This window comes from Dipodomys merriami, unplaced genomic scaffold, assembly GCF_024711535.1.
Source record: "Dipodomys merriami isolate MVZ:Mamm:240054 unplaced genomic scaffold, mDipMer1.0.p SCAF_8, whole genome shotgun sequence".
NCBI classification, from domain to species: domain Eukaryota; kingdom Metazoa; phylum Chordata; class Mammalia; order Rodentia; family Heteromyidae; genus Dipodomys; species Dipodomys merriami.
This window is the reverse complement of record NW_027206401.1, coordinates 35,270,651-35,298,226: the sequence shown is the minus strand read 5'-3', so window position 1 is coordinate 35,298,226 and position 27,576 is coordinate 35,270,651. Positions and strand designations below refer to the sequence as shown.

At 39.6% G+C, this 27,576-nt stretch overlaps 1 protein-coding gene across 2 annotated transcripts; it reads right to left on the bottom strand.

Moving 5' to 3' along the window:
- Popdc3 (popeye domain cAMP effector 3) lies at positions 1-27,576 on the bottom strand. 2 transcript variants are annotated; one of them, XM_070010532.1, is made up of 4 exons: positions 27,396-27,576; positions 4,442-5,171; positions 2,703-2,811; positions 1-1,820 (listed from the first exon to the last, which is right to left on the bottom strand). In XM_070010532.1, exons 2-4 carry the CDS (start codon positions 4,924-4,926, stop codon positions 1,539-1,541), a joined length of 876 nt encoding a protein of 291 aa, XP_069866633.1. In that variant the 5' UTR covers positions 4,927-5,171; positions 27,396-27,576; the 3' UTR covers positions 1-1,538. The 2 variants fall into 2 exon arrangements, with proteins under 2 accessions (XP_069866633.1, XP_069866634.1); XM_070010533.1 differs by lacking the exon at positions 27,396-27,576 and adding an exon at positions 26,755-27,079.

Genomic DNA, 27,576 nt, shown 5'->3' with positions numbered 1-27,576 from the left:
GTGCCAATAAACAATTACATCAGCAAATGTATCAAGTCATATCAGAAACAGCAGGCATAAACTTTTTGAAGATACCAGACCCAGGATTGACTGACACAAATTCTCTCACCTACGTTACATCAAAGAATGGACTCCTTGCACCGAGATACTGCAGTGATGAATGCTGATGCGTCCATCAGACCATCTTGTGTATTCTATATGCAGCAGCTCTCTAAGAGTGATGGATTCCCAGCTCTGTCCCTGAAGATCTAGTTCAGCTCCATATCCAGCCCAAGATAACACTGCCTGAAATCAGCTTTACCCTTCAACCAGCTTTGCACATGTGCTGTGGGGCTGAGCTCTTTACTATTACCTCATCTGATCACCAACAATGACTCTCTTTGCTCCTGTACTTCTCTGCTCTGGCCTTAAGCAAGACCTCTCTAAACCCTGCCATCCCTATAACTTTACCCTCCTAGCTATCCTGTACCCATGGTTGTGAAGTTTAATATGTGGTGGACAGTTAACATAGGAATATAGATTAATATTGCCTATTAGCCTAGGCTATCAAGTAGCCTCAGTAGTACTGGGCCAATGAACACCAATGAAATTGACATAGCTTGTGAGTCTGTTGTCATTTAGTACATTCTGATATTGGGGGAAAACACAGGTGTCTGTTTCTGTCATAGCCCTCAGAATTGCAGAAGGAGCACAATACTCATCTGCAAATGCATAATACATTTTTCTACAAAGAACACAGACTACACGTGATCCTTAGGAAACCAATTTTCCCAAGCTAAGAAGGGCTCAGATCTGCAACTAAGGATCTGTGCTTTTCTTATTTACAAGACTATAGTAATGGTATCAAGCAGGGTCCTGTAGGTGGTAGGCTGAGCATTCACTGTGAGGCATTCCCTGCCCAGGCAAATCCTGGCCTTTTTAGCCTGTGAAATTGAAATGCTGTAAAACATTTCCATTATTTGTTTATGGACATTCTTTTTACTCAACAATTGTTGTGCTTCCTGTGAAAATGTCTCTTTTTAAATGGTAAAGATTAAGTCTGAGAAATTATTTGTAGCAAGAAAATAGTTTTCCAGATTGGCATATGATTGTTTCTTACATTTATTCTAGTTTTTAGTCTTACTTAATAACTTCATAGGTAAAACGAGTAATCATGCCTGGCTTTCATCAGAGGTTGTAGCAGAAAAGCAACATCTGGCCTCAAAGTCAACAGGGCAAGACAAAACATGGGAGAGAATCTGAAGAAAAACCTTTGAAAAAGTCACATTCTCCAAATTCTGAGGCAAGCTGTCCGTTATCATTCACTCTCCCTTCCCAATTGTAAATACAGTAAATAAATAAATAAATAAATACAAGAAAAATTGTAAAATTTATTTGCAACACAGTAGTTGAGATGAATAAAAATAACTGGCAATGGCATCATTCCTCTGAATCTGAGTTACAAAAATATTAGTGAACTCAACTTTTTATATTTTGCTATTTCATTTTGGGGAATGACGAAGATATTTTTAATAGTTATAAAACTTCATATTTTGACGTCAGTTATCACAGTATCGTCTGGAATTCCGAAACTGTTCTGTCAGAGGTGATCTGGGCATTTCTGGACTTGACATATGATAGTAGTTGGGTAATCGAATATCATAGTGATAACTTTTTCCTGTGTATACCCTGTCATTCAGGGCATAGAGTTTATCTGCAATGTCACTGCCAATTAAAACTGAAAACAAGCGGGAAATGTAACGATGTTGAGCAAAGAGCAAATATAATTTCTTTCTCCTCCAAGATACATATCGACAATCAGTTTCTGCTGTGAGGGTTACCTGAAAAAAAAGTAAGACCACATAGAAAAAAATGAGGAAGCAAGATATTCAGTCACATTTTTTCTGGTCTAAATTTTAAATGAATTTCATCTGCTTTCTTTGTAAAAACTCCAGTTGATTTATAATATAGTGTGAAGTAGAAAAACTACATTTATCACTACAAATAATTTATAAAATGAATGATCATAATGTTGTACCTATCTCCAGCTTATCTTTTTTTCTGGTATGAACTTATGATTCACATTTTGTTGAAGGAAAAGCTCTTGATAGTAAAAGCAGAAAACAAATCAACATTTTAGACGTATATTTAAGTTAGTTCTAAAGACTGCAAACATTTAACCCTATTTCTCTAGTATAAAAGAGAAATAAAATGCATAATTTGCATATGTATATAAAACTTATTTACATACAGATGAGTACTTTATGTATTAACTCATAGGAAAACAGTCTAGTATGATAAATGGAACCTACTGAAATGATTATTTTTCAAAGCTATCAGAGAAGTGACAGTTGTCACCCCACTGCTAGAAAATAACTAAATGTCATTAGTATTTTAAATTAAAAGCATCATTTATTCAGTAACAAATGCTCTTTTTAGTTCTTGGTGTTTTCTAAACTGTTGGCAGTGTTTAGTTTATAGTCAAATCTCAATTAATTACATTTAAGCTTCAAATATTAGGTTATGCAAAGGAAATCTCAAGAATATTTATCATGGACATCTTTGTTTCTGTCCCTATAGAAGCACTGCAAAATAAATTCCAAAGTTAAAGTAAGTTACTCTTGTATTTCCTGTTGTTCTATTGGTTTGTTTGTTTTTAGTGCAAATACAAATTCTCCATTTGGGAGAAGAAGTATGAAACATGCAGTCTACTTATCCCTTACCTGAAAAATGCCTTCCTCTGTGGGTCTCAGTGAGTCCCACTCAGGAGAATCCAGAAACTGAAAGGGGAAAATGTAATGCAGAAATTCACCATCCACTGTCACCCTGACCCTGCCAAACACAAGAACATCAGTTAGGAGGCAAGGAGAAAATAGAACATGACTGGAGGGAAGGAGATGGGGAAATATATTTCAGATCTCTGCTGATTTTCTCTCCCCTAAAATTGTGATGGGCAAATTACTAGATTCGTAGACTAGATTCATAGACAATAAGTTAACATAACATCCTGTGATATTTGTACATACTCTCTGTCTGTGAGCTCTTGTGCTTAAGGCTAGTGCTCTACCATTGGAGCCACAGCTCTACTTCTGGCTTTTTTGTGCTTCATTGGAGATCAGAGTCTCACAAACTGGCCATGAGATAAAGAGTATCATAGCCAACCCAGGCTGGCTTCAAACTGGATCTTCAGATCTCAGCTTCCTGAGTAGCTAGGATTATAGGAGTGGACTACCAGCAGCCAGCTCCCATTCAGGAATCTGAACTCTTGAATGAAATTCACTTTTTTTTTTCCAGATAACTCATCAAGTGGCATGTTAATAATGAATGCCCACTTATGGGTGTGTATTGTACTTCAATTTAAAAAGTTTAACTATGCTCTATTAAAATTTTCAAATAAGTAGGAGAATATGTAGGAACGTAAAGGATCTGCTATAAATATATCTGTAAACTAAGGTTTTCATCTTTTTAAAAACATAAAAGATGTACTATTCCTTCCTCCCTCTACTTTTCAGAATTTAGATGAATTCTAAATGTGTGTGTGTGTGTGTGTGTGTGTGTGTGTGTGTGTGTGTTTTCAAACACTGAGTCTTGAACTTGGAACTTCAAGATCTTGCTTGGCTTTCTTGTTCACAGCTGGTGCTCTTCTACTTGAATCACACCTCCAGTCTTTTCTGCTCAGGCTGGTTTTGAATTTTGTTCTCCCAGATCTCAGCCTCCTATCTACATATATTTTCCTTCCCACTTCTAATAAGTGGGAAGTTGCTAAGAATTTAATGACAAACTTGGTAATGATTAAAATGAAAAGTTCTCTGCTACTTAAAAGAAAGCCCCATTGAAGAGTCTATTTAAAATTCTTCATGTGCCAATGTAAGTTACTCAATGCAAGCAGGCATAGTCCTCTTCTTGACTCTCAGTGATAAGTTAGGAAGCAAATGTCATACTCAGATTAGTAAATTCATACTTCATTTTTTGTACCTTTGTTTTTGTCAGTTGTGGGGCTTGAGCTCAGATCTGGGTGCTAAGCTTTTACGCTCAAGGATAGTGCTCTATCACTTTGAGCCACAGTGCCACTTCTAGTTTCTTGGTGGCTAATTGTAGATAAGAGTCTCACAGACTTTCCTGCCCAGACTGGCTTTGAGCCGCAATGCTCAGCTCTCAGCCTCCTGTGTAGCTAGGAATACAGGAGTGAGCCACTGGCACCTGGCTCATCCTTTGGTTTTAAGATCCACATCCTTTATTCTCTAAGACAAAGGAGTATGGCTCTAGATATTTCCTACTTTAAGTAAATAATACCCCGCCTTCTACATGATCCTATTTACTGCTAATGTCTCAAAGACTTTCCCAAGGTTCAGGATGGTAAATGCCACCCAGTACGACCCTGCACCAAGGTGGAAAAATATGATGCAAAGAAACACACACAGTGGATACAGAGGAATGACATGCAGGCACCAAAGGTACAAACCTTCCTGAAATAAGCAGGGAGAGTTTATCAATGGAAGTTTTCCCCTGCATGGCGTAACAGTGCTCTTTTTCCAAAGTAACCACTTCGGAGTTCAAAGCAATTGTTCTGAAGGCAGGCAAAGAGATCCCTAAGGGCTGGAAAAGGGAGCTGTACAACACCTGAAATTCCCGGGCAAAGGTTACACTGTGCACTTGATATGCAATGTGAACGAACTGCATGAAGCAGATGACAAAAAGTATGAAGTTCCAGGAAAATATGTCGGCAGCACAGACATCTACCCATGCCCAGACTGCAGAGCAGAGGAAACCCAGCCCCAGCAAACTGAAGACATAAAGGAGCCCGAAGAATCCACTGCCACCCATGAAACCTACTACAAATAAAATACTGGCAAGGTGATATATGGCTCCTTCGGCCTCTTGCTTCCAGCTTGTGCAGACTGGGTGCTCATCTATCAGGTTCTTCCATAAACTCAAATTCTTTTCCATGGCTCTCCCACTGTCTGCTTCACTTTCCAATTGATGTGAGATGATATGGAAACAAGTGCTTAAATTCTCTGCTTTTTCATCATTCGAGGTTTGCTGTCTTTACAAAACCCAGCAGACATTGGAGCTGTCAGTGAGAGATTAAGAGATTTGTGGGTCTGGAAGGTGAAAACCTCAGACTTGCATGCTAGTTTCTTCAGGTTCATCCGGATTCTGATTTAAATAGTCCGTAGATATTTTGCTATTCCCTGTGCAAGGGGAAAAGGATAAAGGATCTAATTAACCAAAAACAAAAGCAAATGAATCAACATTAGTTAATGGATGTTGACCATCTATTTCTATAAAGTTGGAATATTTTAAGCACAAATGCTGCCGTTTAGTTACATTTTTATCATCTAAAAGCATGTGGAGAATCTAAGTGGTCTACAACTAGTTGGACTGCACAGCAATGATTCAGTGTGATTGCTGATCTCTTGCAACAATGATAGGAAATGCAGATTCACAGACCATTTCCAGGCCTATTGTATCAGAGTTGCTGAAGATGGGGCCCAGGTATATTTTGAACAAACCTCCCCTGTAATTCTGATGTATGAGTCTGTGGTCCTCCATGGCCTACCCTTTGAGGGGAAATCTAGAGGATATGTTATTCATTCTACACATGAAGAGTTTGAGACTCTGAGAAGCCAGTCATTTATCCAAAGCTACACAAAGATTAGTGGCAGGACAGAACTTCTGCATTGGTAGCCATGTGCCAATTCAGTCCTGTGGCTTCTCATAAGGGTGTTCTAAACTTAGTACTGCAGGGAGTTCTACCCAATCAGTAAATATAAAGAAAAAAGGGGGTCAGATTTTATGAACACAGACTGCGAAAATCATGTGAGGAAAATGTAAATGTAGTACAGTTTTATGTGGCTGTATTGGTGGCTCTTTCAGATTAAAGGTTGCATCTATACAATAAATAAATATGAATAGTCCTGTTACTTCTACATTTATTTACCAGATGGTCACAAATGTTACTGACTCTGTTTCTCTGCACATATATTCTTCCACCCTTTCAGCCATATGGTGCAAATGCTAATATGTGATCTGAGTCAGAAGTGAATTAGCTGTGATGGCAGAGTTCCAGGATACATGTAGTGTTTACCAACAGGTTCCCTAAAAATACTGATTTCAATAGATTCATGAGGTTATTGTTGCTGTTATTATTTTGTCAGTCCTGGGGCCTGAACTCAGGGCCTGGACACAGTCCCTGAGCCTCTTTGTGCTCAAGACTAGTGCTTTACCACTTGAGCCACAGCACCACTTCAGCTTTTATTGAGTTGTTTATTGGAGATGAGTCTCATGGGGACTTTTCTGCCCTGGCTGAATTCAAACTGTGATCCTCAGATCTCAGCCTCCTGACTAGTCAGGATTACAAATATAGCCCTAGCAACATTCAGAAGCTTTGAATGTGTATGCTATATTTAGTGTTTTATTTTTGAAGTAGGTGCTTTCCAGAACATCTGTTAATAAAGTATCAGGTATCACAGATCTTGTCCCCTAGGAAGAAAAATATACTTCCTTTTTTTAAAATTAAAGAAGGGCTTTATTAAACAGAAAGGTTTAGAGTTAACATAAGTCAGGCAAAGGGAACATTTTTTTTTTTTTTGGACAAAGGGAAGGGAAAAACTATGAGAGAATGGGTGATGTCCAATTTTTTTCCTTTCTAAACAAAATGTAAAATCCCATGGCTCTAGACTATTGCATGAAGAAGAACTTGTCAAAAACATGTAATTAGAGGGCTGGGAAGGTGGCTCAGTGGTAGAGCGCTTGCCTTGCATGCCTGAGGCCCTGGGTTCGATTCCTCAGCACCACATAAGCAAAAAGCAAAAAGCCGGAAGTGGTGCTGTGGCTCAAGTGGTAGAGCGCTAGCCTTGAGCTGAAGAGCTGAGGGACAGCGCCCAAGTCCAGAGTTCAGGCCCCACGACCGGACCCAAAAAAACAAAACAAAACAAAACAAAAAACCATGTAATTAGAAGTGATAATTGTGATTACCAGCCTTTCAATGCCAGTCTCCATGCTGACTTTTAAAACGATGATATTTCAGATCAGGATACCAGACAGAGACATGCAAGCCAATATTGAAAGGAATTGCTAATAGGGCTTTGAACTTTGGTTTGAACTTCCTTAAATATTTATAATCTTCAACAAAATGTAAAAATGATGCTAGTTGAGAAAGGCTGTGTAAAATGTCTGTGGGAACTCAGAAGCAAGCCGACAGGACTCTTGTCACCTTAAAATGGTTTTGAGATTTGAGAGATATATTAGGGCCGCTACATTCCAGAACTGTGAGCACAGAGCAACTGTGCTTCTAGCCCTTTCCTGTCTACTTCTATTTCATTAAGCTATGACCAGGCCATCTTTCTATCCTTGACACTGTATTGCTCAAGTGTGCTGACCTGCTCTGATTAAATTACTCCCCACCCAGCTTTTCTCTACTAGCTGTGTTTTTATTCAGTCACCAAAGAACTGACAGGGGCAGGTGATGGGCAGAAGCCATCCTCTGATAGACACCAGCCACACTGCATGAATGTTGGACATGATTCATGGACCAGATGCCTGCCTTAAAGGCACTCACGCTGTAAGTCAAGTTTGTGCGTAAGTTAATGCTGAAATGCCTGAGGAGTGCAATGGATTTCTTCCCTGCCAAAGGAGCACACTGAGCTACAAAGGATGGAGACAAGATTCAGTGCAAGCACAAGAGTTCCATGCTCATCCTCTAATTTTTTTTTCATTTTAAATTTTCAGACAGTGGGTTTTAATGGCATGAGAATACTGAATGAAAGGCAATATAAACCCGGTGGCAAATTGATGAAGATGAGTTCAGAAATAGTGTTTATCTGCTCAGCGCTTTTCTACATTTGACACTCAACTGCCTGAAGGGAGGCAGAATCTAAATCTTCCTGTCCAGGTTACAAATGAGAAAAGCAAGGCACAGGGCAATGAAGTCCCTGACTTCAGGTAAAAAAGAGGCAAGTTAGTCCTATCCAGTATAGTGGGAATGCATGGCCTCACAGTCCAGCATCATCCCTTGCCAACAGGCGAAGCTGCCTCTGAGGCTATGAATCAAGAAGTATGAATGTGTTGGGAAACCAAAATGGAATATTCTTCCTGGATAGGCTTGCCAGGAAAATAAAAAACCCTACAGCAGCTACTTAAGAGCTGCTGCCCCTGCTTGTTCTGCTCAATCCATCATGCTTAGAATAATGCTGGAGACATAGACAGGGCTCATGAAAGATTTTGCTGTATTTTTATTTAGTATTGATTCTTCTCCTAGACTCTGAATTCTAAAGGGCAGCAGGGGCAAAGACAAATGGTTTTTGTCTTTAAGTTCAATGAATGTTGATTGGATACGTTGGAAGTGCACTTCACCTCCAACATGAGATGCTCTACCAACTTGTGTTCCATAGGGCACAGAAGTGGGCCAGTTTCCAAGATATCTCAGCACAGATAAACTGAGGATTGGGGCTTCACTTTTTCTAAGTATCTGACACAACTCTAAATTCTCAGGGAATCCTTTTGTCTGTCTACATCCTTGAGCTTAAGAGCAGTTTAATTACTGCTGTGATTAACAAAAACTCTGGTAGCCAATAGTACTGAGTTACTTTTGGGTTGCTAGGCAACACCATCAGCTCAAAATTCCATCAGTGTTCAACTTATTAATTAGAATCCAATCCCAACCTCAGTATACGTTCCACATGCTTAATTCTTATTTTCTTAGGATTTTTTTCTTCTTATCTTTTCAACGAAGATGTGCTACACATATTTTAAGAATTCCCTCAACAACCTCACTGAGAAAGGTGCCATTTTCTGCACTTTGCAGATGAGAAAACGGAAATTGAAAGCAGGTAAATAAAGCATTCAGAGTCACAATACTTACAAAGGAACTGAGTTTCTGCCTAGATCTGCCTGATTCCAAAGCTCACACATCACCTAGACTACATTATTTTGCTTCCAACATACAGTAACAGTATTAGAAATGGTAGGTGCTTAGTCTCTCTTCTGCTACTGAAATGAATCCTCACATGTTTGTTCATCAGTAAAGCAGAAGCACTGTCATCTTTTCGCATCACTTTAAATGGTACTAGAAGGTTCAAATGGGAATACTTTAATATATAGAGATAACCTATTGCTTGCATGCCATAGAGCTGAGCTACTAGGACTAGTGTAGTTTTAGAAAAGCCTTCCCTTCCCAGGTGATTCCAATTGAGGTCAGAAATACGGATGGATTTGCAGTATTTATAATATGAAAAATCTTAGTAGAAGGTAATACATAACTTGGTCTGCTGGGTGGGTCAGGTACGGGTATGCCCTTTCCCCCAAACTTCTCAGGGATTTTGTTATGCAACCCAGAGTTAAGAACTTTGTGACTAATCTTAGAAAAGGGAATGTGGAGGCACCTAGCCTCACTGTCTACCTGGCTTCCATCATATAGTACTGTATTGACCACTGATTTTCTTTCCTGTTTAAAGCATGGCAATTTGTGTTTCTCAGGGAACATTTTAAAGCATTTCTTACAAAGAAAACATAAATTGTGCATTAGGATAGGTGTAATATATATTTATTGATTGGTCATTTTTATGTATATTTTGACATATATCTGAATTTGGAAATGAGGTCTGGAGTAGTCTTTCATAAATGCTTAGAGTGTGTGTGTGTGTGTGTGTGTGTGTGTGTGTGTGTGTGTGTGTGTGTGTGTGTGTGTGTGTGTGTGTGTGTGTGTGTGTGTGTGTGTGTGTGTGTGTGTGTGTGTGTGTGTGTGTGTGTGTGCGCGCGCGCGCATGCGCGCGCATGCGCGCGCAGGTCCTAGGGCTTGAATTCGGGGCCTGAGAGCTGTCCCTTAGATTTTTTTTGCTCACAGTTAGTACTCTAGCATTTGAGCCACAGCTCCACTTCTGGTTTTTGGGTGGTTAACTGGAGTTAAGAGTCTCATAGACTTTCCTGCCTGGGCTGGCTTTGATCTCAGAACTCGGTTTTAAAGCAATGCTTAGAATACAGTTCTGGCATAAGCAAGTAATGTGTTACGAAGTCCAAGAGAAATATGACCAATAGCTGAATCAGTGATTTAAATGTTGAATTAGAAAAAAGAAAGGACTATATATTAGACTAATAGGAAGAAGTGAGGGTATCTATTGACAGTTCAGAAGTAAATCAGAGGAAAGGGGAACACAGTTTCAGTCATGTCTAACCTGATGCTCATGGCCTAGAAGAATTCACAGCAGAAAGTAAGGAGCAGGGTGGCAGAAGAGAGATTTAACAGCACACGCACACAGGGTAAGATTGGAGTCAGCAAGATAATTCAAAAGCTGGGTAGGAGACAAATGAAGTTTGATCTTAAATGCCTTAGATAGATATTCAATTGATAGCCATTAGCCAAATGTGGGCAACTGATCTCCCCAAATGTGTTTGGTCTGAACTGAGAAGTCTTGTTCACAATGGATTCTGAAGACAGTACAGAAGAATATGTCACTAATAATTCTTAAGTTCATTACATTTTGAAATCAGCATTTTGGAGACAGACATTAAATAAAACCTATTATTAAAGCTATACCCACCTGTTCTAACTTTAAAAAGAAGTTACTGGAAAAAGTTAAATTACATATGTAACTAGTTTATATTTGCATTATGTATGCTTGCATTATAATTCTATTGGAGAGTGTTGATCTACAGCTTCTCAAGTAACAGTAAGAGGAAACATTGTACTAACAGTGCATATGTATAATGCATAAAGAAATGTGGAAAAACTTCCCAAGATTATGAACAGAGAATTGATGTGAATGTAAATTATTTTGGCAACACTCTTCACATGCAGCAGCCAGTCAGATGTAACAAAGCAGAGATGCCACCATCTGATTTCTGCCTACCTGGGTGGTAAACCCCTAACAATGAATATATACTTTTTCCTTTTGCCTGAACACAGTTCTACTTTCCAAAGCAAATATATTACTTGGTTGATTTTCTCATTTCATCTTCTGATGATTCCTCAGAGAAAGGAAATCCCAAACAATGCAGAATTCCCAGACAATCTCGTTAGTTTTATACAGACAACTGGATTTGCGCTTCTGAATTCTTGAGGGGCTGCTCCAGCTGTTGCTTTCATAGAGTTGGTAGAGACTTCATGAACCACTAGATTGCAGAATGTGCTAAGCCTTGGATTCTGCCTACTAATGAGAGCATGGACCAAGTCTCCGTGAAAATTGTTTTTCAAAAATATGCACACTGACTACACTGGAGTTGTCTGATTTTCATGTATCAGTTGACGTCACATTTGCTTGTTCTCAATATGTCTGGTCCCTGACTTTATCACACACTTCAGCAGGCAGAATTTTAAGAGGGTTTCAGAATTCTTGCCTTTCCTGGTACATACATATGCCCTGTGTAAGTCCCTCTCTTGAAGGTGAAGCCTAGGAATGCGATGGGACAGATGTCCTCTTAACCAGATAACCATGGCAAATGGCAATGGAATAGTCATTCCCATAGTGATGCTAAATTATGCAGGAGTACACCAGAGGACTTGAGAGGGACTGGAAAAGTATGTTCCTATGGGCCTGGAAGAGGGCAAACAATCAGGTTGTGAACTGCCTCTGGAGTTCAGGAACAGCAGGAAGCCTCTATGAACTGAAAGAACTCCCAAAGAAGAAGATAACTTGCAAGATAATTGGGACCCAAGACCTATTATCTGGAGAAACTGAATTCTTCTAGCCACCTGGATTGCAGGCTTGTGAGGCCTAGGCAGACGATTCAGCTCAACACTGACAGCAGTCCTGACCCACAGAAACTGAGATAGCAAAAAATGTTGTTTTTAAGCCACTAAGTTTCTGGCAATGTTTTATACTTCAACAGCAACAACAACAACCCTCATCACACACATACAAAAATATTCACTACAGCCAGGCTTCAGTGGTTCATACCTGTAGTCCTTGCTATTTAGGAGGCTGAGATCTGAGGATCACAGTTTGAAACCACCCACGCAGAAAAGTCCATGAGACTTATCTCCAATTAACTAATAGAAAGCTGGATGGGAGGCATGGCTCAAGTGGGAGAGTTCTAGCTGGGAGAAAGAAAGCTGAGCAAGTGTGTGAGGCCCTGAGATCAATCCCAAGTACTACATTTGAGGCTTTTCACTAAATTAACAACCTATATTTTCAGACAGACTTAAGAACATAGCTACGTATGTTAGGAAAGCCAGGAAGGAATGGCTCCTTAAGCATTTGTAGAAAACAAGACATCATGAGAATGGAGTCCTGTGGCTTCCAGCAGCGCAATAGAGTTTTTTTTTTTTCATGCAGTCAAGTGGACCCAACTCTACTACTTCACCTGAGTACCTGGGCATCTTCTAGAATAATTGTAACAGTCTTCTGCCAATCTCCCAAACTCCTCCAAAACCATATTTCCTTGCTTGACTTTCAGATCAGTTTGTTCTTTGTGAAATTTACTGTACAGATAAGATAAATGCTGACTTTTCAGAAGTAGCCAGAGACCAACACTCAAAATACAGCCCGTGATAACTTAAAACTAATATTTTGGTCATTTTTCTAATCTGTGTGATTTCACATACAATTAAGATTATCATAATTTTATCAGTGAGAAATTAGTGCAATAGGCAACCATCTTCTCTTACCTATAGACTACTATGAGTATCTAGCAATTACTGAGCACTTATGATTCATTGGATATATATTACTGAGGATCTTAAGATGATAGCATGACATTTAATCCTTACAATTCTTTTATTTCCAGTACCAGAGTTTGAACACTGGACCTTGTGCTTGCTTGGCTTGTTTGCTAGGCTGGCACTCTACCATTTGGCCCATGCCTCCAGCAGGGTGGGCTGGGAAGGTGGCTCAGTGGTAGAGCACTTGCCTTGCATGCCTGAAGCCCTGGGTTCGATTCCTCAGCACCACATAAGCAAAAAAGAAAAAAGCCGGAAGTGGCGCTGTGGCTCAAGTGGTAGAGCGCTAGCCTTGAGCTGAAGAGCTGAAGGACAGCGCCCAGTCCCAGAGTTCAGGCCCCACGACTGGATCCCCCCCCCAAAGGAAATAGAGTCTTCCAGACTTTGTTGCCCAGGTTAACTTCAAACTAAAATCTCCCAGATCTCAACAGCCTACCTAAGATTACAGACACAAGCCACGGGCATCCAGTTTCCCCCACAACTTTTTTTGAAGTACAATCATCACTTGCTATATTGTGGTCCCCTTATTGCAGCTTCATTGTATTGCAGGTTTTTAAAAAAGAATATATCTAATTCTGTATTGCAGAGTTTTCACTATATTGAGGACTATAGGTAGTTATATAATATTTATTTTAATTAATTTTGCCTATGAATTAAAAATATAAAAATGTTAATTCAAACATATTAAAAGAATATTAAATCAAAATGCAGTATGCATTTCATCAGCAGATGAATACTGTACTGTACTGTACGCAATGGAAATGCAGTATGCCACTGCCACTTGTACAAGTTTGCCAATGTGAGGTTATACACAGCACACTATTGGCTGGATTGTAAGGGGACCAACACAGCACTGTGTTCTGTATCAGGGGTACTGATTGGTTCCGTAACTGTAGCATTGAGCTGTTTGCTCTCCCACACTGTGTCCATATGTTCAGCATCTCTCTTTTTAGTCTACTTCACATCAATGTCTGATCACTGCACTGTAGTGTTGCTCTACAGTGTTGTGCTGTTGTGAATTTTTTGTGAACATTTGGATTTATTTCAAACCCTATGATGCCACCCAAACATTCTGCGCCTTCTAAGGCTCCTGGCAGTGAACCCAAGTACCAGAGGAAGATGGAACTTCTTGATATGTTAAAGAAAGGAAAAAGCTACGTAGTTGTAGACCTCCATTGTGGGATCAATGAGTCTACTGTTTGCTACATAAAAAGAAGAAGAATATTAGGTCTTCCGCAATGATGATGACTTTTAACAAGACTGCAAATAGGGTGGTCACTTTCTACAATAAGACCATTGTGAGGATGAAGTCTTCATTGACCCTGTGGATAAATGTCTTTAGGAAGAAGAATATCTTGCTGGATAACAAAACCATCCAGATAAAGGCCAAGAAACTTTATTTTAGTTTTGTGGAAAGCACAGATAATCACAACAGTGATGAGGATAATGACACCGAAGAACGACCAATGAGTGTTTCTCCCACAAGAGGAACCCCATTCAGTGCAGTAAGGTCTGGTTTGATGAATTTTAAAGACACATTCGACTCAAGAGCATTTCTCTGCATGGAAAAGCTGCCTGTGCGGATAAAGCCAAAACTGGGCATAGGTGAACATCATGTTCAAATCCATCATGGAGGAAGTGATGATCTATAAGCCTGAACAAGTTTTTAACATGGATGAGATGAAGTCAGCAAGAAAAGGATGAGCAAGATGAACTACAGGTTGGAGAAGAAGAGAAGGCTGGCCTAACACTCGATTGTCTTGCAACCATGACCAGAGAACTTTAGTGAGTGGCTGACAAATGGGACCCCCAGATGCTTTGTTCACTGCACTTCATAAATACAACGTAGAGTGGCATGTCAGTTTATAAAAACCTTTCACTCAGATGAAAGCGCAGTGCCAGCAACTCCCATAACTATATTCATTATTTGGACAAAGATATCAGCTATGCCTATGCCTTTAGTGGAAATAGAAATTACAGCTCAGGGTGAAGATACTGCACCATCTAATGAAGTGCCTGATGAAGTGATGTGTACATTAATCTCATCATCATCACCTTCATCACCATCAGTACTGTGCAGCTACATAATTCATGATCTTCATCATTCAAGTATAGTATATACTTCACTGGTGAGTACTGATATAGAAGTTTATATGTTGTTAAAATTATATAGGTTTAAGAATGTAAAAAGTGTTTTAAGAGCATGTGAACTGATAATAGTGTGGGAAAGGTTAACAAGAGAGTGGGAAAGGTTTATAAAGCCTTAAAATATATATAAATAAGGACAAGAACCACATGATCTTCTCAATAGATGCAGAAAAATCATTTGACAAGCTCAACACCCCTTCGTGATGAAAGCTCTAGAGAAACTAGGAATCCATGGAACATTCCTCAATATAATAAAGGCTGTATATGACAAACCTATAGCTAGCATTATACTTAACTGTGAAAAGTTAAAACTATTTCCTCTAAAATCAGGATTGAGACAAGGATTTCCACTCTCTCTCTCCACTCCTCTTCAATATAGTATTAGAATTCCTAGACAGAGCAATAAGGCAAGAGACAAACATAAAGGGGATCCAAATAGGGAAAGAAGAAGTAAAACTCTCCCTCTTTGCAGATGACATGATCCCGTCTTCAAAGAACCCCATAGACTCCTCTCTCAAATTATATGAGATAATTCAAAACTTTGGCCAAGTAGCAGGGTATACAATTAATCCACCAAAATCAACAGCTTTTCTATATGTCAACAGTGATAAGGGAGAAGCTGAAATCAGGAAAGCACATCTTTGTAATAATCTCAAAAAATAACCTAGGAATTAATTTAACCAAAGAAGTGAAGGACTTCTACAATTAAGACTTTAAAAACCTGAAAAAGGGAATCAAAACAGGTCTAGGGAAGTGGAAAAACCTCCCATGCTCCTGGAATGGGAGGATTAATATTGTGAAAATGGCAACATTGCCAAAAGCTATCTACAAATTCAGTTCAATACCCATCAGTATTTCAACAAGGTTCTTTAATGAAATAGAAGAAGCAATCCAAAAATTCATATGGAATAATAGAAGACTCCAAATAGCAAAACCATTCCTTAGCAGGAATATCAGTATTAAACTTCAAACTCTATTATAAAGCCATAGTTATAAAAACAGCTTGAAACAGGCCTGAGGATCAATGGAATAGAACTGAAGACCCAGAAATAATCGCACAGACCTATGGCCATCAAATCTTTGATAAGGGAGCCAAAATCATCAGAGGGAAGAAAGATAGCTTCTCCAACAAATGGTACTGACATAACTGTCTATACATGAGTAGAAAACTGAAGTTAGATCCTTATATATCACCCTGCACCAAATCAACTCCAAATGGATCAAAGACCTCCAGGTAACCTCCAGATACCCTGAAAATATTACGGGGGATACACTAAGGCTTATTGGTCAAAACTTCCTAAATAAAGGTCCAAAAACATAACAAATAAAAGAAAGGCTGCATAAATGGAATTGTATTAAACTGCAGATCTTTTGCATGGCAAAGGACATAGTTAGCAAGATAAATAGATTGGAAGAAGATCTTCCCTAGCCACATAACAGACAAGGGCCTCGTATCTAAAATATACCTAGGGCTCAAAAATTAAATCCCCAATAACAAATCCTCAAAGAAACCACCACCCCATTAATAAGTGGGCTAAAGAATTAAAAGAGATTTATCTGGGAGGAAATAAGAATAGCCAATAGACATATGAAGAAATGTTCAACATCTCCGGCCATAAAAGAAATGCAAGTCAAAACCACATTGAGATTCCACTTCACTCCAGTCAGAATGGCCATTATCAAGAAAACAAGTAATAGATGCTGGAGGGGATGCCAAAAGGGAATACTACTACACTGTTGGTGGGAATGTAAACTGATTCAACCAGTATGGAGGTTCCTCAAAAGACCAAACATAGAATTCCTCTATGATCCAGCAATCCCACTCCTGGGCATTTATCCAAATGATCACAAAAGTCCACACTAAAGCTATAGAACAACCATGTTCATTGCTGCATTATTTACCATAGTTCAGATATGAAAACAACCCAGATGCCCCTCAGTAGATGAATGGATCAAGAAAATGTGGTATATATGCACAATGAAATTCTATGCTTCCATCAGAAAGAATGGCATCACCCCATTTGTAAGGAAATAGAAAGACTTGGAAAAAATCATATTATGTGAAGTAAGCCAGACCTAAAGAAACACAGGCTCCATGGTTTCCTTCATTTGTAATAATTAGTATATGTCTAGGATATATATAATTAGTATATGTCTAGTATATGTCCTAGCAGATGAGTAGAATAGCTCAATAACTATGTACATATCACCATATAAAATGATATAAATTGAAATGAACTCCAAGAAATGGAAACAATAGGGTTTTGTTTTGTTTTTAATGTGTTGTGTGAAGTTATTTCTTAGTTCACTCAGTTATTTTTCCTTTGGTTTATCCTCCATTGTTACAGTTTTTTATTTTGGTACCCTATTTTGTATATACGTTTATCTGATTTGGAGAAGGGAAGGGGAACCACAAAATTATGGGACAAAGGACAAAGAGTGACCCAATGCAACAGTGATACTAATAAGACACTATGGGGGCAATGAACTTTACAACTGGGGAGGGAGTTGGGAGAGGAAAGTGGGAGAAAATGAGGGAGGGGGTACCACTGTTTGGCAAGAAATATACTCATTACATTATTTATGTAACTGTAACCCCTCTATCCATTACCTTTACAATAAAATAAAAGTAAAAAATTATATATAGAGTTGAATGCCATTTAATTAAATGAAGTAAAATGGTTGCTTACACACACACACACACACACACACACACACATAATAAATATAATGCTGCTACTTCACAGATTTTCACCTATCGCGGGGTCTCTGGAACATAATACTTGCGATAGGTGAAGGATCACTGTATTTTATTGTCTCTATTTTACACATGAGAAAACCAAAATCACTAAGATAAAGTGGGTCACCTAAGGACACGTAAGTGATAGAGCTCAAATTTACTCCCACGCAGGTGTGGGTTCCAGTTTCTGCTCACTCTTGATCTCTCTCTGTCTTCTGAGGACTAAGCATAGGGCTTTGCACATACTAAGGAAGTGTTCTACCAATGAGCTCCATCCTCAATCTAGGGTCTGCTCTCTTAACTACCATGTTGTATTGTTTCATGGATATAATTCAAATCTGAATACATATCCAGATTGACAGGAACAAATTGACAATACCCTCGTTTTCTTCCTTCAATTCATCTAAATGTCTTCTTATGATACACATCTTTTTGAGTCACAGAGGATGAGAGCTGGGTCTTACCAGTTGAAACACTCCACTTGGTCATTCCAAAACCACTCCATTAGAAGAAGCAGCAGGAAGTCTGTTCCCAGGCCTGCTGCTTTAACTTATTGCTGGCTCTGTTCAAACTCATATCCTGAGAATGGTTAAAAGTACAGCAAGAGGCCATTCCCTTCTCATCAGCTGCTAAGACATCATGTAGTAAGACACTGATGAAAGAGGTAAGTGAAAGCAGGTGCATTCGATGGTCTATTTGTTATTGTAAACAAACAATGGAAACATGCTGTCCTTATTCCAAGTGACCTATATGCTACAAATGCACACATATGTTTTCTGTGTTTAGCTTCTCAAGTTCTTTCCTGGTGAACAGCTCCAACAAGATCATGTGCTAGCTAACTGCCTACCATCTTTGCTTTATTCTGGCTAAATGACCAGGTGAACAACATACTTGGGTCAGTCACAACTGGACACTTTTAGTGCAGGGAATGCAAGAGTAGGTACCACTACTGAAAGTGAAAAGTAAAACTAGACATGGAAGGTCAAAATGTATTCCTCTAAAGGCACTCTTTTTCTTCCTTTCCTCTTCTCTTTCACTCTCTCCTATCTCCTCCCTCTCTCACCCACCCTCCTCCTCTCCCTTTCCTTCTCCTCTCTTCTTCTTCCTTTCTCTCCCCTTCTTTCCTTTCTCTTCCCCTTCCCTGCCTTCAAAATTGAAAATTGGACAATGTGTATGTACCCTTCCTCAATGAATTCCTACATGAGTGCTAGAAATGCTTTTGTTTCAGCCCCACAACATTTAACAGTGATGCTTGAAACTGTGAGCTGGCCACAGCTAGGGCTGAAAGGAACATTGGTGTTTAGTGTGATGATTTCTTTTTAAACGTGTATATATAAGGCTAGTGCTTCCTCTTTGGTTAGAAGAAAAGACTATTAACTGTGAAGTCTTTTTTTTTTTTTTTTTTTTTTTTTTGGGTCCGGTCATAGGGCCTGAACTCTGGGCCTGGGCGCTGTCCCTCAGCTCTTAAGCTCAAGGCTAGCGCTCTACCACTTGAGCCACAGCGCCACTTCCGGCTTTTTTCTTTTTGCTTATGTGGTGCTTGGGAATCGAACCCAGGGCCTCAGGCATGCAAGGCAAGCGCTCTACCACTGAGCCACCTTCCCAGCCCTGACTGTGAAGTCTTAAATGCAGACATTTGGCAATCTTCCCATTCTATTGTTAATGATTTAGCAATATCTGAACTTTTACTTTCAGACACAGACTTCTCTCTCTGCAGTGCTGCCTGGGATTATGTACAGTGTGGATTATTCCCCAATTCTTGCTGCCCAAAAGATAGCACCTCTCAGGAGATTACTTCCTAACCAAATTTGGTCAGAACCAAACCATCCAGGCTGTTAACTGGGCATGTTTTTATGTAGTAAAGCTTACAAGTGTAAAAGAATAGCAAAGCATGTCCTTGGAGTATATGATGAACCAGGGTTGACAACTGAGGTGTGTGTGTGTGTGTGTGTGTGTGTGTGTGTGTGTGTGTGTGTGTGTGTGTGTGTGTGTGTGTGTGTGTGTGTGTCCAACATGGCTCAGTTCAGCTGGTCGCCGTTTTATGCATTCACCCAGTCTTTCTGGTGGACTAAGTCATGGGTATGGAAACACAAAAGTTGCATCATGCTCAAATCATTCCCTAATACATCAACTGATGTGGAACAATGCACACTTGGTAAACATGCTTTATAGAATGATTGATTAATTATCAGCACTCAAATGACTCAATATATGTAACAATTCAAATCCCTGCCCTCATGGAGCTTGCATTTTACTGAAATTGAAATGTTGATACATTTAAGTCTTGTTTCCAAATTATGAGGTCTATTTTATTTAGGTAAAAGTATATCCTGTGTCAGGCACTAGTGGCTCACACCTGTAATCCTAGCTACTCAGGGAGGCTAAGATCTGAGGATCATGGTTCAAAACCAGTCCCGGCAGGTAAGTGTGACAAGCTTATCTCCAGTTAACCACCAGAAAACTGGAACTGGAGCTGTGGTTCAAAGTGGTAGAACACTAGCCTTGAGCAAAAGAGCTTAGAAGCAGTGCCCAGGCTCTGAGTTCAAGCCCCAGGACTGACTGGGGAGGGGGGGATATACTTACTTGCAAATTAACTACATAAAACTCATTTCAAGTCCGTTGGTCTGTAATGAATTTTAAATAAATGCTACATTTTAAAAGTTAGTCTAAAGTCTTAAAAATCAGAAAGCAAAGAAGCTTATTTTTAGAATTCCCATCAAAAGCCAACCTTCCTCCCCCAAATTCCCAAATATTCTATGTGCTATCAGAACAGCATATTATATATTAGCACACACAGTTCAAGATAATAAATGTTTGTAGGTTTATGCAGGGATAAACTTATTTGTACACTACGTAGTAGTACTTTTCCCTAATTCCTTAGCAACAAAACTGTTTCTTAAGGAAATAATGAAAACCCTATCATTTTCTTATGTATTTAAAGATAAAGATGTAAATTACACAAAACTGAAAATACTGTTTCATTAAATAATGGAGAGTTTCATTCAATAATTAAACAACCTGTAAGAATCATCTTTTTATAAAATTAGCCTGTACAAACATTTTCTTGGCACATTGTGATACATATAAATATATTTGTGCACACAGATATTTATATGTACACATATATGAAATACTAATATAGCTAATATATCTACCAAAAACACATTGGTAGCTTAAAAAATTGTTTCAAAAAGGCCTTAGTTCAACACAGTTCCACATGGATTTTGATGAATATTATTTAAGTATTTCTTTTCTCAATTAGATTTCTTTGGTTGCACAGAAATCAATCCTTGGTTTTGGCTGGCCTACACAGTGACCTAACAATGAGTGTGAGGGTGTGATCAAAGAGGAGAAGAGCATGGTACAGTAGAAACACAGAACTAGATATAAAAGCACCTGAGCTCTAATCCTGGCTCTGTTATGGGGTCTCTCTAGCTGTGGTTGTAGGACTAATTCACATGCTCATCTCCAGGAGACACATTAATGCTTTCTACAATAACCAGACAGCCAACACAAATGAGGGAAGTACTGTGCAGGGAAAGCCACGGGCACTTTCATGCCCATGCAAAGAGAAAAATCTCTCCTCAGTTCCAGCTCATTTTGCTGAGGGAACCCAACACTGTCAGACCACCTGCTTATTCAAGAGAAGATTTGATGAGAACTCTCCTGACTTAAAGAAATGCCAGTAAGTAATAATTTTACCAACACCATTAAGAGCCACTGCTTATAACAGGCAAAGCATAAGAGGCCAGGTCTGGCCACACCTACAGAACCAAGCTCTACGAAAGGCCCTGTTAGGTCAAACAAATCGTGACCTAACTGTTTCCATTTACACACGTTTATGGTTAGCTCTCTTAATTCCCAAACAACATTTGTTGATCGCTTTCCCCTGCAGTGGAATCAGAACTTTCAAATTAAACTTGCTTTCCTATCTAAGTATGGGTTCAAGAGGGTCCACTGGTTGATAGGTTCTGTAAGTAGCCAAGATTTCATTTAAACCTGAAAATGAACACAAAAGATGGAAAAGAAAGCTGGGACCCTACAGCAAGTTAAAATTCTAAACAGGAGGTTTAAGTGTTTATGTTTCTTTCTCTTTTTTCTGTAGAGATTAAACTTCCTTTTCTAACAGATGAAACTAGACATTATCCATCATTCATGCACTGTGGATTGCAAAACAATTATAACATAACAGTTGCTTGGAATTTGATTCTAACACCAACCCTCCTCCAGCTTGGATGAAGGGAAAAAATATAAGTAACAACAGCTAACATCTGTTGAGTAGTAACTATGTCAGAACCTGCAGGAAGTATTCCTATATGTTATTTCATAGCTACAAAATACTACAAGCAGGAGGGAGAGGAAGCTATTTTCCAGGTTTTAAGCAAAGAAAACTCTTTTAAGAATGACTTGGTCAAATTAGGATCATATCATAATTCCTGACCTGTTGTTTAGACTCTGCTAAGTTTTCATTTATGAATTAGTTACCTTTTTAGTCATTTAAACAAATTCTAGATATAGAATTTTAATAATGATATGGCTTGGCTGAGTTAGTAAACACCAAGCACAGATAGAAGACTTCAGAATTTTGGCATCTTCACAGCCACATTAGATCCTGGAAGCTAATGGAGGAAGGGCTGCATAATTCTGAGGTAAGGAAATTGTAATGCAAAGTGTTTTAACCAGCCAAACAGTAACTCAAGGATAGGAATAAGATGCACATCACAAACATAAAAAGACCCAGGAAAGACACCCTTTTAAGGAAATGATCCCTTTTGAAACACCTCCTCCTCCAACTCCCCGCCCCCCCCAAATACACATATGGACAATATCTAGCCAAAGAAAGGAAGAATAAAAATTTAAGAGTTCATATTTCAGATACCATGGTAAAAGGACTAATGATAAGCAATGATTATACTTAATAAAAAATGCAGACTATTAGCTGAAATGAGGTTTATAAAATCCAGTGTTAATATCAAAGATCCTCACATGAAACGTTTCAAACCAAAAGGGAGGAGAATATAAAACTACCAATCACGTGTCTTATAACAGAGAGCTACTGTCAAAACTTGATGTATTTTATTGATCTTGGGATGTATCCAGAATCTTGTCAGTTTGGAATATTAGTTTATGATCTGTTATCTCTCAGGATGTAGAAACATTGCAAGGTTTTGTTTTGGTTGTTGAGACGGTGTCTATATAACCCAGTCTATATGATCCTTCTGATTCAGCCTCTTGAATGTTGGGATTACAGGTATGTACCACCATACCTGCTCAATACTAATGTGCAATTCCTTCACTTTCACTCCAAGTCTCTTCTTCTAATTAGCTTAAAAAGTGTAAGAAAGTACCTTTATTATTATCATGAGAGAAGAAAAACTTTAGAAAACCTGACCATTTATTTGAAAAACCACTCATTAATCAGGCAGCACTTTGGACAACAAAGTTTTATACTCAGGACATGGAAGCAAAGCAAGAATCATCTGATTGGCTACAGTGAAGCATCTACCTCCTTTGGGCATGGTGCCATGAGGAAAAGGCTGATTGTGATTGGCTGAAGCTTGGCAGTTTATGATTGGTTGAAATCTGGACACTTGTTACAAAAATGTATAATTTTAAATTGTTTCAGTTTGTATACAAAATTAGGTTGCAGTTATAAAGGAATTCAAAGTAAGGAAACAAGATTAAAACAGGTGGCCTTCAGCTTATCTAACAATTCTGTTTTTTAATAAAAACTGTTATATCTATAATTCTTATGTTTATGTAATATTTAATAGTAGAATTTAATAATAGAATTGTCTTCTATCAATATATTTTCTATCAATATATTTTTACAAATGCATAGAAAGACACATCAATGATTTTTACTTAAATGTTAAAAATAGGTATTCTTGGATGGTGGAATACTATTTTTACTTTTTCTTCTTAAATGAAGTATCTATACATTCTTTTTTTATTTTCCTTTCTTTTCTTTTTTTGTCAGTCATGGGGCCTGAACTCTGGGCCTGGGTGCTGTCCCTCAGCTCTTCAGCTCAAGGCTAGTGCTCTACCACTTGAGCCACAGCGCCACTTCTGTTTTTTTCTGCTTATGTGGTGCTGAGGAATCGAACCCAGGGCCTCATGTATGCAAGGCAAGCACTCTATCACTGAGCCACCTTCCCAGCCCTATCTAGGCATTCTTTACAGTGATTTTAGGAAACAATTCTTTACAGTGATTTTAGGAAACAAACAGTGATTGTATATTAATCTGAAAAAATTAAATATAAAAATTTCAAAGAACTTAATAAAAATCTGTGACCCCTCCAACAATCAAAACAAACAACAACATTGTTAAAGTCTCTGTAAATCATTCCATATTAAAGAAAAATCCAGGCTACTTTGGCCCATCCACTCCAAATAAGTAATTTGTGTTACTTCATATTTAAATATCTGAAATATCTATACCAATGACAATGCATATAATTTAAAATGAAATGCTCAATTAGACACATTGTAAGAATCACACATTTCTGAATAATTTTAAACAGACAAAAGGAGAAAATCATTTACAATAAGCCTATTCATGATCTCCTATTACCATTATCCCAGATTCAACAAAATATCAAGGCTTTGTGAGATCAATTTTTTTTTAATTTCAAGCAAATACTGAGCCAGGCTCTGGTGGCTTACACTTGTAATCCTAGCTACTTAGGAGGCTGAGGTCTGAGGACTGAAGGTCAAAACCAGCTCAGGCAGAAAACTCTGTGAGACTTTTATCTCCAATAAACCACTCAGAAAAAGCCAAGTGGTACAGTACTAGCCTTCAGCATAAAGAGACTCAGGGACAGTGTCCAGGCCCTGAGTTCAAGCCCCAGGACCAAAGGGGAGGGGGAAGCAAAAACGATAACCTAATACTCAGCCTAAAATCTTGGGTCAAGAAACAAATATCCTCCAAAAAAGAGAGGGAGAACCAAGACTGGTTGTGCTTTTCCTGTGCAAAGACACCAGATGTTATACCTACCAACCCCCCTAGCTAGGAGTAACAGCAACTCTGTCATTTAAATGTTATTACAGGTCAAGAATCCCTTATCTAGAATGCTTGGGACTAGAAGTATTTCCAATTGCAGAGGTTTAATTTTTTTTTCCAGGTAAGCATCCTTAATCATTAAAAAAAAAAAAAAAAAGGCTTCATGGAAAACATCTCAATATCTGGAACTTTCTGAACATCCTATCAGTCCTCAAAAAGTTTCAGTTCATGTTTTGAGCCAGGTGCTGGTGACTCACACTTGTAATCCTACCTGTATGGATGGAAGAGATTAGGAAGATTGCAGTTCCAAATCAGACTAGGGAAGCAAAAAATCTTTGGGACACCATCTCAACAGATAGAAGTTGAGTGTGGTAGTGTGAGCTACTCATCCCAACTACAACTGTAAAGCCTAAAATAGGATTAAAAAAAAAAAGTACAGGAAGTATGGCATCTGCCTAGCAAGTGCAAGGCCCTAACTTCAAACTCCAATATCAGTCCCAAGGAGAAGGAAGGGGGTGAGGGGGTGGGAGGAGGAGGTGGTGGTGGTGGTAGCTAAGTTTAGGGATGCTCAACCTGTGTCAGCACTGTTCAGAGAAGAAAATGAGGCTCAAAGAGATGGGGGTCCTGTAAGTTTAAACTGCTGTCCTAATACTGTTCCACATTTCCTTCCTTGGCTACACTGCCCTAGCCAGTTTCAGTGGATGAATGCCTGGAGGGGCCTTGTTCTGTTACAGAACACAAAATGACAAAGTGTCACTGTAAATCTGTGGGAATTAACCCCTGGACTCTGGATCAGAAGAGGAACTATTATTGTTATACCATAGATAATAATGCCAGGAACTTCTATTGTTAATTTAATTCAGATACCTGTTGTTTTTAACTCACTTTAAGATTTCCACAACTGAGTACTCAGATAAAAAATTTCCCTTTTCCTTAAAAAAAAATCAAAACAATGTTTCAATATGCTCTTCTAATAATTAGAAGCAAATTCATTTCCCCTGATCCCAGCTAGCCAATATCATAATTACTAAAAGTGATCTTAACTGCAATTTTTAGGCTTGCATCACTATGGGATATTTTTCTTTCTTTTTGGTCCGGTCGTGGGGCCTGAACTCTGGGACTGGGCACTGTCCCTCAGTTCTTCAGCTCAAGGCTAGCGCTCTACCACTTGAGCCACAGCACCACTTCCGGCTTTTTTTTCTTTTTGCTTATGTGGTGCTAGGGAATCGAACCCAGGGCCTCATGCATTCAATGCAAGCACTCTACCACTGAGCCACCTTCCCAGTGCATTATGGGATATTTTTCGAAGCAGTTCTGAAATGTCTTGCCTGTCAGTTGTGTGTTGTTAAATACACTGTAGCAAATACTTCCTAACACTCTTAATTTTGGCTGCAAACTTCCAAAATAAGTAGGCCTGAATGCGCTGTATCAATTCCATTAGTCGAGTAGTAAGTAGCATGAGATTTGGATTCCCATTACATATTGTGATTTAATAGCCTAGACTGTAGCCATTTAGAAGCCCAGCAAGCACAATGATTCTTGTTATTTTGAGACTGATTAAATAAACTCAACTATCAAATGTCTCCCATTTAAATGCATAAAATTTTGAGAACAGATAATATATCTAGATGTCCGTTCATGTTTATATGCCAACCTCTGAAGACACATACCCCAATTTTTCAGGACAGAAAAGAAAACCTTAGAGATTATCTGGGATTTGGGATCAGCTTGATCTCTTCATTTTTGCATAAGTGGAAACCGAGACCCAATTTTTGTTTATGTAATTCTTGTTTGGCTTTCTACTGCCACAAAGAACAATGTCAAGTAACTGGGCTATCTCATGAAGAGTTTTTCCATGCAATAGTCCCTGAGGTTAAATAAATAAATAAATAAGCAAATAAATAAATAAAGCTACTAAACCAAATATAAACAGGTAAGCAATCATTTCGTAAGGCTGTCACAAACCTCAATTGCATTTTGTAAGGCTTGCAAAATCAAAGTACAAGAGATGGAGTGAGGAGTAAGTTTTGTAGTTCAAACTATATCCAAAAGTAAGCTTCCAAACCTGCTTCCCAGTAGATTTACTAAATATTTTCATTTACATTTTTACAAATGCCTCCTGGTTTAATCTTTTTTCCCCCCTTCCCTAATCCTTTAGTATTTTTATCTCTGTGCCTTTAATCTTTTCCGAAAAACACAGACAAGCCCATCTATACCACTGCAACCGACCTTCATGATGAAGAAACTGAGTGGCGTGCACATTTCGTTCTTCTTTTTGGCAGGGGGATCCCCAAGTGGAGAAACTAGGTCAGAGCTACTCTTGAAGCACAGCTTCCTCCTTCTCCAACTCCCAGCGAGACCCAGACTGCAATCAGGGCCTTAGCTCACACACCCGGAAAGGAAACTCGGGCAATGCCCAGTGCCCCAAGGTGGAACCCACGACCATCAGGGCTCCCGGGGACTGGCCCGTTCCGCGCTCACACTTCTGGCCAAGTGCCTTGGGGAGCAGTGTGCCTGGGACCTACGGGAGCCCGGAGAGAAGATTCCAGGGGGGAAACCTCCAGGACCGAGGAGCTCCTGGTCGAGGCCGGTGGGGAGGAAACACAGCCCAGCCGCGATCGGCTCCGGAGCTGGGACCCCAGGGGTTCCCCGAGGTCGAGAGCTGGGTGCGCAGCCGAAGAGCGCGGGCGCGGGGAAGCCCAGGACCCCACCGCCCCCTGCGCTCGCAGGGCGTCGGCGGCCTCGTAGCCCCCACCCCGAGGCGGAGCTCCGGCCGAAGCCGCGCCCGCGAAGTTGCCCAGCGGCGACCGTAAGGTGCGAGGGCGCGGACCGCCCGACCTCAGCGGGGCGCCCCGGGCTCCTCTCCTTACCTGTCCTCCCTCGACCCCGCGCGGAGCTCCGGCCAGGCGCCCGCAGAACTTTCCCCGCCGAGTGCGCACAGGGCTGGGCAGGCCCGCGGAAGACCCCCTCCAAGCCGCCGCCCTCCCCGCCCGCGGCCCGGCGCAGCGTGACCGCCGCGGGCTCCGGGGAGCGGCGCGGCGCGGCGCGGTG

What these genes read in the sequence shown, in the direction of transcription:
- Popdc3 (XM_070010532.1), bottom strand. Translation starts at nt 4,926, where the DNA reads ATGGAAAAGAATTTGAGTTTATGGAAGAACCTGATAGATGAGCACCCA. An exon ending in TCCCTGCTTATTTCAGGAAG is followed by an intron (nt 2,812 to 4,441) that starts GTTTGTACCTTT and finishes TGTGTTTGGCAG; the next exon opens with GGTCAGGGTGACAGTGGATG. An exon ending in CAGAGGAAGGCATTTTTCAG is followed by an intron (nt 1,821 to 2,702) that starts GTAAGGGATAAG and finishes CTTTTTTTTCAG; the next exon opens with GTAACCCTCACAGCAGAAAC.